Source organism: Balaenoptera acutorostrata, chromosome 12 (genome assembly GCF_949987535.1).
Source record: "Balaenoptera acutorostrata chromosome 12, mBalAcu1.1, whole genome shotgun sequence".
Taxonomy (NCBI): Eukaryota; Metazoa; Chordata; class Mammalia; order Artiodactyla; family Balaenopteridae; genus Balaenoptera; species Balaenoptera acutorostrata.
The window spans coordinates 29,147,985-29,160,900 of NC_080075.1; the positions used below are offsets into that span (position 1 = coordinate 29,147,985).

The 12,916-nt window shown below is 43.7% G+C and overlaps 1 protein-coding gene across 9 annotated transcripts in view; it reads right to left on the reverse strand.

The window, feature by feature from the left end:
• DGUOK (deoxyguanosine kinase) overlaps positions 1–12,916 on the reverse strand; it is a 35,613-nt gene that overhangs the window by 1,517 nt on the left and 21,180 nt on the right. For 3 of the 9 annotated variants that reach the window (XM_007189006.2, XM_028168277.2, XM_057558537.1), the window contains 2 exons: positions 9,535–9,722; positions 5,867–6,014 (listed from right to left, as the gene is read on the reverse strand). In XM_007189006.2, the coding sequence (XP_007189068.2) occupies positions 5,867–6,014; positions 9,535–9,722 (336 nt within the window). Of the gene's footprint in view, positions 1–287; positions 465–5,866; positions 6,015–9,534; positions 9,723–10,329; positions 10,472–12,916 lie in introns of all 9 variants that reach the window. The other 6 variants (XR_451645.2, XR_009009970.1, XM_057558534.1 and 3 more) reach the window with 6 other exon arrangements.

Consider the following 12,916-nt stretch of genomic DNA (forward strand, 5'->3'; position numbering starts at 1 on the left):
CTGAGCTCTTTGGTTATTTCGGCTGTTACAAAAGATGGGGTGCTCTCAGACCCACTTGCCATGTCTATCCTGGGCACTAGCACTACGCCTTTGCTTCTGCTGCCTTGTTTTTTTATTCAATCACAGGTCAATAACAAACATCGTCTACCCTGGGAACCTGGAATAACCTTTTTTTCCTCCTCCCAGCCACACCCAGGAAGTCACCGAACTCTCTTTAATCTCTCTCCAGCTGGCTCTCACCTTGCCTCTCTCGCCTCTGCCCTGGTCAGGCCCTCATCATCTCTCACCTGGGCTACGAGCAAGAGCCTTCTGGCTCCCTGCCTCCTGGAAGCGGTGAAGCATGTGGAAAGAGCACAGGCCCTAAAGTCAGAAAGTCCAGGGTTAAACTCCCGTCTTCACCAGGCAGCAGCAGGGCAAGCTTTGTGGGCTTCCATTTCCTCCCCCTTCATCAATCCCACGGGTCGCTGTGAAGATTTACAGAGGGAGCCCGTCAAGTTCCTGGCAAATGCTGTCCTTCCTCCTACTTTTCCTGCTCAGTCCACCCTTCCAGAGTATTGCAATATACAGTTGTCCCTCAGTATCTGTGGTAAGGGGGGGTTGGTTCCAGGACCCCCTTAGGATACAGATATCCAAGGCTGCTCAAGTCCCTTATGTGTATGAAATGACAGTGGGCTCTCCACATCAGTGGGGTCCGTGTCTGCAGATATGGAGGGTTGACTGTAACGGTATTACTCTCCTTGCTTAAAATACCTCACAGGGTCCTTATTGCCTTCAGCCCCAGATTCAAGGAAGTATGAGTAACATCATATTTACCAAAGGGTAAGTAATTTGAAACATCTCTTTCATATCATATCAAACACTCACTCTGGGGCACAATGCAAATTCTGCATAGGTCAAAGGTAAAGAAGTAAAAAAAGTGAGGCTTAAGACTAACTCTCCATCCTCCACTCCTTCCAGAGTGTGCATAATTTCACTCTGGTCAGAAAGTTTGAAGCACAATGGCTCAGGGAATGTCAGCTTCTCCTTTACTGGTCATACAAGGCCATTCCCGGAGTCTGGCCACCCCTCCTAACTCTCCACTTTCAACTTCCTCAGCTCCTTCCTCCCCTGGACCCACGGCTTCAGCCAGATTTGACCTCCTGCCTGCGGTATAGATCAAGCTCTTTCACATCTCAAAACTTTTGCTCTGAATGTTTGCTTTGCCTGAATTGCCTTCCTTCCTCTCTCTGCCTGGCAAACGCTTTATTATTCAATGTCATCTGTCCTGGGAAGAACAAGTAGATTAACTCACTGATTTAGGACTTCTCTCTTTCAAACATTTAAACTTTATTCCCAAATGTAAACTTTATCCCCAAACGTAGGGTACAATATCCGTAAAGGTGCAAAGTCTTTGCTGTTTCCCTCTTGTGCCATCTTTCCTCTAAGGAAAGAAAATCATATAAACACACATTTCATTTATGATCTTATGTCCAACTTTTCAAACTGATTAACACAGATCTAACATGTTAATACTTTTAGCCCTTATCTCTTTTCATCTCTTTCCCCTGAATTAAGAACTGCTCTAAACTTAGATGAAGTCCTTGTCCTAGGGATTCTATAATCTAGTTAGATAACAAGTAAAACGACATATGAAAAATAGCAAATCAAGTGCTGAACTGGGAGGTTTGGATCTTAAGTGCGGTGGTCAGATAAGGGAGGCAGCAGTTGGGCTCAGGCAGTCAGAGGCGCTTCCCGGAAGAGGCAGGGCTCTGCCTTTATCTCTGGTACCGGCTTACTCAGCACCACTCTGCGAGCCAGGCGCTACGCTAGGCCCTGGACAAACACAGACCCCCAGTGGTATTTCAGCTGTATCAGGTGACAGAGGGAGGTCTGCACAGGGTGCTCTAAGGGCACAGTGACTGGGGAAGACCCAGGAGGCAGGCCAGAGTCCGTCTGGTTCAGGGCTGAGCGCAGGGCCTGGTAGAGCAGGTGGTCAATAAGTATTTGTTGCACATACTCACTGAACGTTTTCCTTCCTGACCTAGTCTATCTCTATCGACCTTTTGCTCCTGCTTTAATCTTTTCCGTTTCTGCTTTCCTTCACTCTGAACCTCCCCTTTCTCCTTCTGTCATCCTGCCCCTACCGACATCCTCAAGCTCAGCGCTGACTGCTTCGAGGCATCTCCCCTTGTTCCCCTGCCTGCCCATCACACAGCTTTACACCACTGACTTCCTGCTACCCAGTTCTCCGCCCCACTGATGACAGACGTTAGTGACTTGTTGTATACTTTCAGAAAGATTCACGCATTTCACATTCTTAACCCCACCTTTAAAAAAAAACCGCAGGGCTTCCCTGGTGGCGCAGTGGTTGAGAATCTGCCTGCCAATGCAGGGGACACGGGTTCGAGCCCTGGTCTGGGAAGATCCCACATGCCGCGGAGCAACTGGGCCCGTGAGCCACAATTACTGAGCCTGCGTGTCTGGAGCCTGTGCTCCGCAACAAGAGAGGCCGCGATAGTGAGAGGCCCGCGCACCGCGATGAGGAGTGGCCCCCGCTTGCCGCAACTAGAAAAAGCCCTCGCACAGAAATGAAGACCCAACACAGCCATAAATAAATAAATTAATAAATAAATAAAATTTAAAAAAACCAAACAAACCCATACATATAAAAGGTCTCCTACCACACACTTAGTTCTTATTTTTCTTTACTTAACAATACGTCTTGAAGATTGTTACATGTCAGTATAGTACTTTCTAGTTCTTTTTCATGACTTCAGAGTTTATCAGTGCATGGATGGAGCATAATCTATTCAACCGGTCCCTACTGATGACTACTGGGCTGTTTACAATAACTTGCTATTGTAAACAATGTTGCCTTGCACATGAACCATTTTGCCTATGTGGGAGCATATTTATGGAGTAAATTCCAAGGAGCATGATTAATAGGTCAAAAGTATGTGCACTGCTAGTATACGCTGCCAAACTGCCTCCTTAGAGGCTGACCGATTCACATTCCTGCCAGCAAGGTAGCTTCAGGATTTCTAAATATAGCAAAGCTACCTAATTTTCCTGAGAGAAAAATATTATCAGAATTAATGAAAATGCGTATTTTTTAGAATGTGGCTTTATGGTTTCAATTATACACAGGGCAGAGCAATTCTTTTTATAAAAGCTATAATTATTCATTCATTGCTGGCAGGCAAACATTGATGCTAAAGTCTCTCCTGCTAAACTGGGCTAACATTTCCCTTTGCACTGTTAATTTGCTTAATAGAGCAAACTTTTCTTCCCTCCAGAAGCCTAGGTAAACTTCTATTTTGAGCATTTGCCATAATTGTTGCTTTACTGATATGGTTACAAGTTCTTTAAAGAAAAAAACGTGTGCAAACAGTGCTTTAGTCTGGTCCCTCTTTACCTCAGTCCTCATGGGGAGGACATACTGAATGTGAACAGGAAAGACAGTGCAGCTGGAAATGACGGCTGCCCCTTCACTCCCCTGCCCGCCGCATCCCCACCCCCGGAAGAGCTGCTGTCCGGACTGCTTGAAGTCAGAGACAGCAACCGGACAGTGGCTGCTAATGGGTCTGGCCACTGTGCTTCTCAAGCCCAGCATCCAGGTGCCACTTGTTCCCAGGCCTTTGCAGCACGCTGTGTCCAGGCTGCAAACACGGCCTGGCTCTTGGAGGCACACTGGCCAGCTGCACTCTCTCTTCCTGATTCTATGGGGCACTGAGGCCCAGCCATTTCTCTTCTGATTTTTTCCTGTTGGCTCGCTTGCTTTTTACAATTTAGGGGACAGTAGGTGGGAAGGAGCAAAAGGCCCTACTTGAGCCCATCCCTCGAGCTCTAAACGTAGCCAGGGGACTGAGCACTGGCACAGCTTTCTACACAGAGATGTTTTCACTTCTGTTCTGCTCTCTCTTAGATATAGTTCTCTTTGGGTCTCACAGAAGAGGTCAGTGGTGACTTCAGGGGAAGGATATCGACATTCCTGGTTCCTGGCTCTAATGCCATCAAAATAGCACCAAAATCCCCATTCAATATCAAAATGAATAAGCTATTTTTTTCTACCATCAAGTTGCAGTAATCCTTCAACCCTTATTCTACCCCAGCTGAAATACTCAATTCGTCTCTCCAAAAAGATGTATCAGCCACACCATAAAAATAACAGTCACCACCACCACTGTCATCATCACTGTCTCTTCTCACAAACTCATTCCAAGTACACAAAGAAGTGAGGAAGACTTTCTTCCTTCCCTTGCTGGGTCCCAGTGTCCCAGCAGGTTAGGTTAGGTTAGGTTAGGAACCAGGAAAAGGCTAGGTCAGTACTTTCAATTCTTCTCTTAATGCTTAGCCCCTCAACCTACTTCTGCTTTCAACTATCCATCCCATGAACTCCTACTGGAAACCTGTCACCTCTTCAAAATCCAACCACAATCTTCACTCAGTTCAAGTCCACAATGCTCTTACTCAACCATGAGCCCTCCTGGGGGCCAGGATTTTCCTCTCATCCTGAACCCTACACTCAGCTACTTCAAACCATCCTTTTGGCAGGGGTCTCCTTTTCCCCTAATCACTGACACCAATCCCCGCCCCTACAGTACAGTCACCCTCATAATTGGCTTCTTCTATTCCTGCTCCCAGGCAATGAAGACTACTGTGGAAGAAGCCATAAATACACAAGGCAGCTACTTTCAGCTTCATTCTTTTCACAGAAGGTTCTCAGCCCTCTGGCTTCACTGCATCTCTAGCTGAGTTTCACTTTAAACCTGAGATCCTATTTACTTCCGTGGAATCTCTTTATTTCCTCCTATGACCTAGCTTCTGCCTCACAATCTTCAGAAGCTCCTGACACAAAGAGCCCCAATACCTGGTGCCTGTCACACCCAAGGCATTCAAACTGGTCAGGCCCTTCCATCCGGTCCTCTTGTCTCTGGCTCCTGTGAGCCTGTGCAACTGGGGCTCTCCCACCCATTTTCTGATCAGTCAGTCTGCTCTCAGGCTTCCCCCTTCCACGAGACTCAGTCCTGTCTCTAAAAGCACGGCCTCTAGCTTGAAGGGAACTTTCCCTCCTAAGATAATGTGGTATATCTGGCATTTGACTGTATGTCAGATATTTGTCTAAAAAGGTGAGAACAACACATCCCTCAAAAAATACCCCCTGCCTTGACTCCCACTCCAGAAGAGCCCTTAGAGATCACTAGTGTGAGACACTGGATTTGACAGACAAGGACCCCTCTGGGGAAAGGTTTCCAGGGCCTGCCCGCGGTCACTGCCTGTTGGCAGAGCCAAGGACCACTGCTGTCTCCAGAGACCCCAGTGCTCCTGCCATAACATCACCCTACTGTGGGCTGGGCTGGCTCCACGGTCCAAGTCAGAGGGTCATGGGATGCAACTTCCACAGTCCATCTTGCCTTCCCAGTGGCATCCTTAAGGTTCAAAAGGAGACTATAAATTAGGATGGTATCAGGATGAGGTGAGGAAACCCTTTTCCTCCTCCTGACATGCTATTCAGGAAACCATCAAGACCATCACAGACTCTGATGACCCAGTTAGAGGGAAGGAAAAGCTGAGGCAACTGGTTACAGGTTAGCTGATCAGAGGGTCGAAGCTGCAGACCCTGGTGATAAATATAAAGCCCAATTTTCTCTATGTGGTTGCTACATCAAGAAGGACCCTTTCTACGCACAGCCATTTGCTTTAGCCCTCTGCTTCAGAAAGCCTGTGGGTGCTCACGCTAGGATGGGAGAGTACGCATCCACTGCTCTCCGTGCTCCAGGTAATACCCACAATCGACTTTCTCCAACTGGAAAATCAGGGGCTCAGAGAACATCACCTCTTAAGTTTCATATGGCCCTAAAGTCTAAGGCTTTAAATGCTGTGTTACCTGGGGAGCAGCCTGGAGGTAGATGAAGCCATGTAATCTGAGCCGGCTGGCAAACTCCTGCAGGAGAAAATAATGCCAGTCCTGATAGATATGCCATTCGATGTCACTGAGGGAACCATTTTCAAAAAGAGTCTTTGCAAAGATATACCTGGTTGGAAATGTAAGTAGGATGGGGAGAGGGGAGGAGAATGGGAAATGGAATGAAAGGCCAAAGAATGAGAGAAGCAAAAAAAAAAAATTATCAATAACCAACTTGTTCCATGTCTGTCCAAACCACTTAACCTTTCTAGCACCTCATCAATCTTTCTTTTTCTTTTTCTTTTTTAATTGAAGTATAGTTGACACTTAACCTTTCTAGTTCCTCACCCATCTTTAAGAAATCTGAATTCTTCACCTATGTCTCTCCCTCCTTGCTCAACACTAAGATGAGAATAGAATTTAGACTTTAGAGGCCGAAATCACAGCTCTCTGGATGGATTAATCCACTGGAAGAAAAGGGACACTGAAAGAGAATATCATTGGTCACTAACAATTTTCCCTGCTGGAAACCAGTCAAAACATATAGCAAATGGTGCATGTAAACTCAAACTTGCATGTAAACTCAAACTTTTAAGATTTCTTTATTATTACTGCAAGTAAACCCCCAAACAAAAAGCCAATCTAGTATAAAGCACCCACCACTTTTAATTTAAGGACTCAAGCCTTCTGAGTCTCCAGGCTACTAAGCCATCCTTTTGTCTATTTGAGAAGTAGAGCAGGAACTGTATTTAAGTGGTGTCACCTATGGAGCAGTAAATGCACTTCCTACTAACTGCAGTATTACCAAGAAAGCAGACTCTCCTCCAAAGCAAGCACATATAAGCTCTTGCCTCCTCTGCTTCTGAGCTTCTAATCCAGATACAAGAAAGCTAAATCTAAAAATCAAACTAGTTTTGCCCCTTGCTTACTTCCATAACTAAAGGAGCATCTGGTGAATAGGAAATAAGAGTTAACTAGAAACCATCATTTCAGGAAGGTCAGTTCTGCTTTCAAACCTCAGGCATCTTGATACAAAACACAATTTACATCCTGAACAATGAACTCCAGTTTCTAAGGCAACGCTCAGCAACCGGTTACTTCTGGGAAAATGAAATTCAGAATCCTTATCTATGAATGGCTCAGGGAAGTATACACCGCAAGGCTGCGAGTGTTGCAATAAGAGAATGGCTTGCAGAGTCACACTCCCGAGTCCGGCCTGGCTTCAAAATTCACTAGCTGTGTCACCAGGGGCAAGACATCAAACTCTCAGCCTGCTTCTTCCTCTCTACAAAGATAACAGTTGAACCTAACTCATAGAGTTGTGAGGACTGTACATAATACTTACAAGGTGCTTACAAGAGTGACTGGCCCATAGTACTCAAGACACCTTAGCTGTCACTGTAACTACTTCATCGTTAGGCTATGAAGGCACTAATCTGGGAGCTCCAGAAGTCAACTCTTCCAGTCTGGAATGGCTTAGCTACAGCCTAGCTGAAGGCAACAAAGAAAACAGGCGAATTTCTAATTCAGTATCTGAAAAATGTTTTCAGCTTCTTCACAGGTAACATGGAAATTAAGATCTTATAAAGAGAAAGTAAATATCTGTTAATAAGTCCTATAAAAGGGCCCTCGCCTTTTTTGAAGATGAGCACTTCTTTATTTCTCCAAAGCTGGTGGTGAAGGGGCAAGAGGGCATAAAAGGCCGTGGTGCTGAATGCTGAGGGGGAGGGAACCCTGAAGCCCGAATGCAGGGGCTGCAGGGAAGAACCAGCTTAAGGACCTAGGCGTAAAGGTCTCTGCTCTAAAACCACATGCTTTTATTTTCTTTCAACTCAAACAGAAAAGATTTAGATTTCTCCCTCCCTGTCATCCACTCTCCCAAACAAGCCATGTTCCTCCTTTGGAACACATATAACACACATGAGCACACGTGCAGTCTCAGAGTTCCCTGTTAGACTAAGGTCACCGTGAAGGCAGGGACTGGGTCTGCTCTGCTTACTGCTGCTGTCCAGTGCCTAAACACAGGTGGCAATCAACAAATCTGTGCTGAGCAAATGAATAAATGAATAAATGTTTAAAGGAGTGGAAGTCGCAAGATCTTGTACCTTCTAAACAAAGTATTTCTATTTCTAAGGGGTCTCTCACATGTCTATCTCACTAAAGGGCTGGAAATCAAAAGACTGATGGTTGGGACTTCCCTGGCGGTCAAGTGGTTAAGACTCGGAGCTTCCACTGCAGGGGACACGGGTTTGATCCCTGGTCAGGGAATTAAGATCCCACATGCTGCACAGCGAGGCCAAAAAAAAAAAGATGGTGAATATGTTTCCAAGCAGGTAGTAATATGTAATTCATCTTCCTAATTCAAGAGGCATGGCTTGGGAGAGGGGAAAGGAAAATAGGTAGTAGTATATCCAACAGTTGAAAAAGAACTAAAATCTATAGCCCAACCATTTATAATTCACATATTTTGCTTTTATAAAGAGTAGGCTCTCTCCTGGGGTCCACAGAGAAGGAATGCCTAGTCTATAGGATTTGTTTTACATATCTTGAATGATTTTAAAGTAATGTTTAAAAAAAAAATCACAATACATTTACAAATGTATCCTTATTTTTTTCCCTCCAGGAGGCTTTATGGGAGCACTAAGGAGCAGAGCTAGTTTTTCTAATTTGGAATTAAATGGGTAACCAATCTAGTGTCTTCAGAAGTGAATGGACAATAAAAATGCAACATTTTGCATTTTGATAACTCAAGGGGCTTAAGATAGACCATCATGCTTTAAGCCACCATTTCACACTGACAGAGGTCATTCATAGCCTTCAGATAAAAAACACTCAGTGATGTCCAGATTAAGGCACCCTCAATTCATCTTCAAATGGCTATACAAAAGTCACAGACTGGTTTTGTGGCAGAACCAGGAATTCCAGAGCATAGATGGACTAGCTCCTCTAGAACAGATGGGCTGAATTCCCAAGCTATCTGCTAGCTTTCATTAAAAGTGACTCCCCATCTCACTCCCTCAGGTGGTCAGGACGATGCTCTTCCCCTGACCTGTAAGAGATTGGATGTCTCTTACAGACTCTGGCCAACAATAAGCCCTGCCACACAACAAAGGGTCAAAAAAGGTTAAATCCAAGACAGAAGCCAATTTTACAAATCTGCTATTTCTACTCAGAAATCCTTTCTTGAAGAATAAAAAAAAAAAGGATAAATTTAGTTCTCCTATCATTTTAGGAACACATTTTAATTCCGACTGCTTTTTTCTTCCAGGTGATAACCAACCACTGATTCATTTGGTTTGCTAGAACATATGCTGCTACTTAAGTGTCTATTCTGTGCCTTCTAGCATGTAATGGTTATACTAGGTAGCTACCCGCCTGCTTCTATGCTAGAAAAGAATAAGGAAACATAATCAGTGCCAATGTGAGAAATTAAATGCATTCAGATTATGAAAAACACAATCTCCTTTCTTGACATATATGGTAACTGTGAAATTATAAGTCTGAACAAATCTGTATAGTGTTGTCTTTAAAAAGACAATTTTTTCAAGTATAATTTTCAATGACAAGAGCAGTGCAGAGTCTGAGCAAGAGGAGAAAACATGCAGCGCTAAGCACAGAGCTTGTGACTGGTGGAGGGCTCAGGGTCTTACCTGTCGCTGTATACAGACCTCTCAAAGATCTGTACTGCCTTCTTGGCCTCTAAGAGTTTCTCAGGGAAGGGCTCCAACTGTATTTTCAGGCGGCTCATAAAAGAAAATGTCTGGAATGTGTAGCACCATCGTGCTGGCTCCTGGTACATCATATCCAGCAAGTTTCCGAGACTGGGGGCAGTGCAGGCCTAGAGGTAAATTATGAAAGAGGAGAATTTCCTAGAAGGCATATTTACTTCACAGTGTTTACCACCCTCCTACCCAACCCCCAACAAGTGTAATAATCAATGAGAGACACAATTACAAAAGTTTCCTTCCACTAAAAAGATATAATCACATCCCTCAGCTTAGTCAAAGCTACATAATCAAGGAAGAGATTTTCCTACCTTACTAGACAAGAATCTGACAGAGGGAGATGACATGCCACCTTCAGCATACCAAAGAACAGCAGAGGAAGAACCACCCATAGAATTAGCACAGTCGCTGATTGGTGGGTTTGTGGAGCGTGTTGGAGGAGGACTTAACAACCAACAACCATCTGAAACTCTACCTGGAATCAGATATTTCCACTGTAACACTATCTTGCTTCTCTTTTGAGCTTCCATTTGTGGCTATTTCTTTCTAAAACTTCAACCCAGACAAGAAAGTAACTGATTATTTGAAAATCCAACCAACCAAACCGAGTTCTCTCTCTCTTATAGCAAGGCTACAGTTTGTTAAACAAACAAATGAACAAACAAAACCCTCCTCCTCGATTCTAGACACTTTATGAAAGGCATGTGAAGACCCACTTACTCAGCATGTGCAGGTGGGAACGTGTGTAAGATACTCAGGAACCCTGGATTCTTTCCTGGGCTCTGCCACTGACTCAATGCAAAAGTGAGTTTTGCAAAAAGCCCTCTGATCTGCATTCATTCAGTCACCATGAACTGAAGGCCTGTGTGGATAAGACGCTACGTGAGCTAGGTGCTGTAAGGGGTACAGAAAACAAAACTAAGATTTATCTCAATGTTCACTGTGCTATGTTATCTCATTTAATCTTCAAAACAGCATCATGAGGTAGGTACTACTGTTATGCCCATTTTCTTGAGGAGAACATCCACTCAGAAAGGTTAAGGAACTTACTTGTCCAAAGTTTCATGGTAAGTGTTGAATGGGGACTCAAACCTGGCTTCCTCTAACTTCTTCATTCTAATACTTCTCCATATAAAGGCGAGCAAGACATGGTTCCCAAACTCAAGTAGCTCATAATGCATACGGAAAGGGGGTGACAAAGATATGGAGAGCTAGACTATAAAGCAGAACATACAACAAAGGGGTGATCACGGTATGGTGGAGGGAATCTGAGAAAGTTTCTGGAAAAAAGTGGCATTAAGCTGGGAAGTAAATGATACATGGAATCTCCACAGATGGAAATGGGGATTAAGAAGAAAGTATTTCAAGTAGAGACAAAAATACACGGGGTGGGGGGAGAGGTTAGACAACCACAAGTGGTCCAGTTTGGCTAAATATCACCCCTGGATTCCAAAGAGGGGTCCTATGCTTTGGAAGGCTTCAGCAGAGTATGTGTGTAGAGCAGAGTGGATTACAAAACAACTTCCCTCCTTTCAATCCTGCAACCTACAAACACAAACCAGCCTCACAAATGGCCCCTGGCTGAGAGCTGGAGGTTGAAGCAGGAGGACAAATTTGAATCTACTCGAGTCTCTGGTGGTGTCACCAGAGACTGTAGGGAGCCCATGGCTACAGCATAGTTCTGAGACTGCAGGCAAGCCTGCTGAGTGGAGTAGGGCACTGCGATGGCAGATGCACTAGGTTGACTGGGTGGGGGATTCTACCGGCAGGCTTTGGGTTACCAAAGGGAGCCTGTTCCAGAATAAAAAACCGTACAGAGGCCTACACAATTTCTGAAGAACCTATCTCAGCTACAGAACGTATGCAAATATCCCTTTAAACAACAGAGGGACAATCATTGGATATAAAAATATCCAGCAATTCAGAAGGAGTGGACCCATCCGTGTGTTCAGGACAAGCAGCCTCTCAGGAGACAGAGCTATTGCCACAAACAGGAGAAAACAAAAAAATCTCAATGGGACTCGAGACTGCCACATTGATAAGAACAGGCTATCATAAAAAAGGAACAACGGACTTCCCTGGCAGTCCAGTGGTTAAGACTCTGCGCTTCCACTGCAGGGTGCATGGGTTTGATCCCTGGTGGGGGAACTAACATCCCACATGCAGCGTGGCGTGGCCAGAAAAAGAACAAACAAACAAAACGGAGCAATATGAAAAGAACATTCTTAGAGGAGAAAAATGCAATTGCCAAAACAAAACTCCCAATGACGATAGTAACCAGCAGACTGTAAACTGCAGTAAACCTAATTAGTGAATATCATACAGAATATCAACTCAAGAAATTTTCCCTAAACTAAGAGAAAAGAAGCAGAAAATTATGAAAGAAATAAAAAGAAATACAGTTTAGGAGATCCAATATACATTGTTATATAGTGGTAGGGTATTTTTTGTTTTTTCTTTCGTTTCTCTGGAAAGATACATCAAGATGTAATGTCACTTGTGTCCTACCTGACAGCAGTGAATACAATTTTGTATCAAACAACTTTTCAAACAAAGGCTAAAATGATGTGCAACTTCACAGTACCCATACCTCAGACAAAGCTACCTAACCAAAGCAAACGATTTTCCTTCTCATGAGATAAGAGTCCAATATAGAATGGTGAAATGCCACCCCCAGTAAAAAAAAAAGAGATCAGCAGAGGAAGACCACTACTCATAAGGTCTCCTTCTCATCAAATTTCACCATCACTGAGAATCACTGTCTAGTAGAAACATGACATATCTCTAGGTATTTTAGAACAGAAAGGAAGTTTAAAACCATGCTACAACTAGGAGTTATAGTCAGGGGGAACTGATCAGATGAAAAAGAAGCCAAAATCAAAGAAAAAAATTAAAGAAAATCTCTGAAGATGTGAGACTTTCCACCAGAGAAATTCACTAAGTACCAGAAAGGATTTAATGTAGATTTACATATACAGCTTTCACACACACACACACACACACACACACACACACACACACACACACCCCAGACCTATCCTAGCAAGATGTCAATAATTCATGAAAGCAAAACAAAACAAAAACCTAAGGAGGGGGGAAAACATTAGTTACTTATTAAAAAAAAAAAAAGATCAGAACCATATAACACTTCCCTACAACAGAAACTAAAGACATTTTAAGACAAGCAATCACTCAGAAATTATACCAACCACATTCTGAAAAAAAAAAAATCCTCTAAAATATATTTCAACCAATTGAAAAATGAATCAAAATAAAGAATTAAGAAATGGGAAGAAGTAATAAGAAG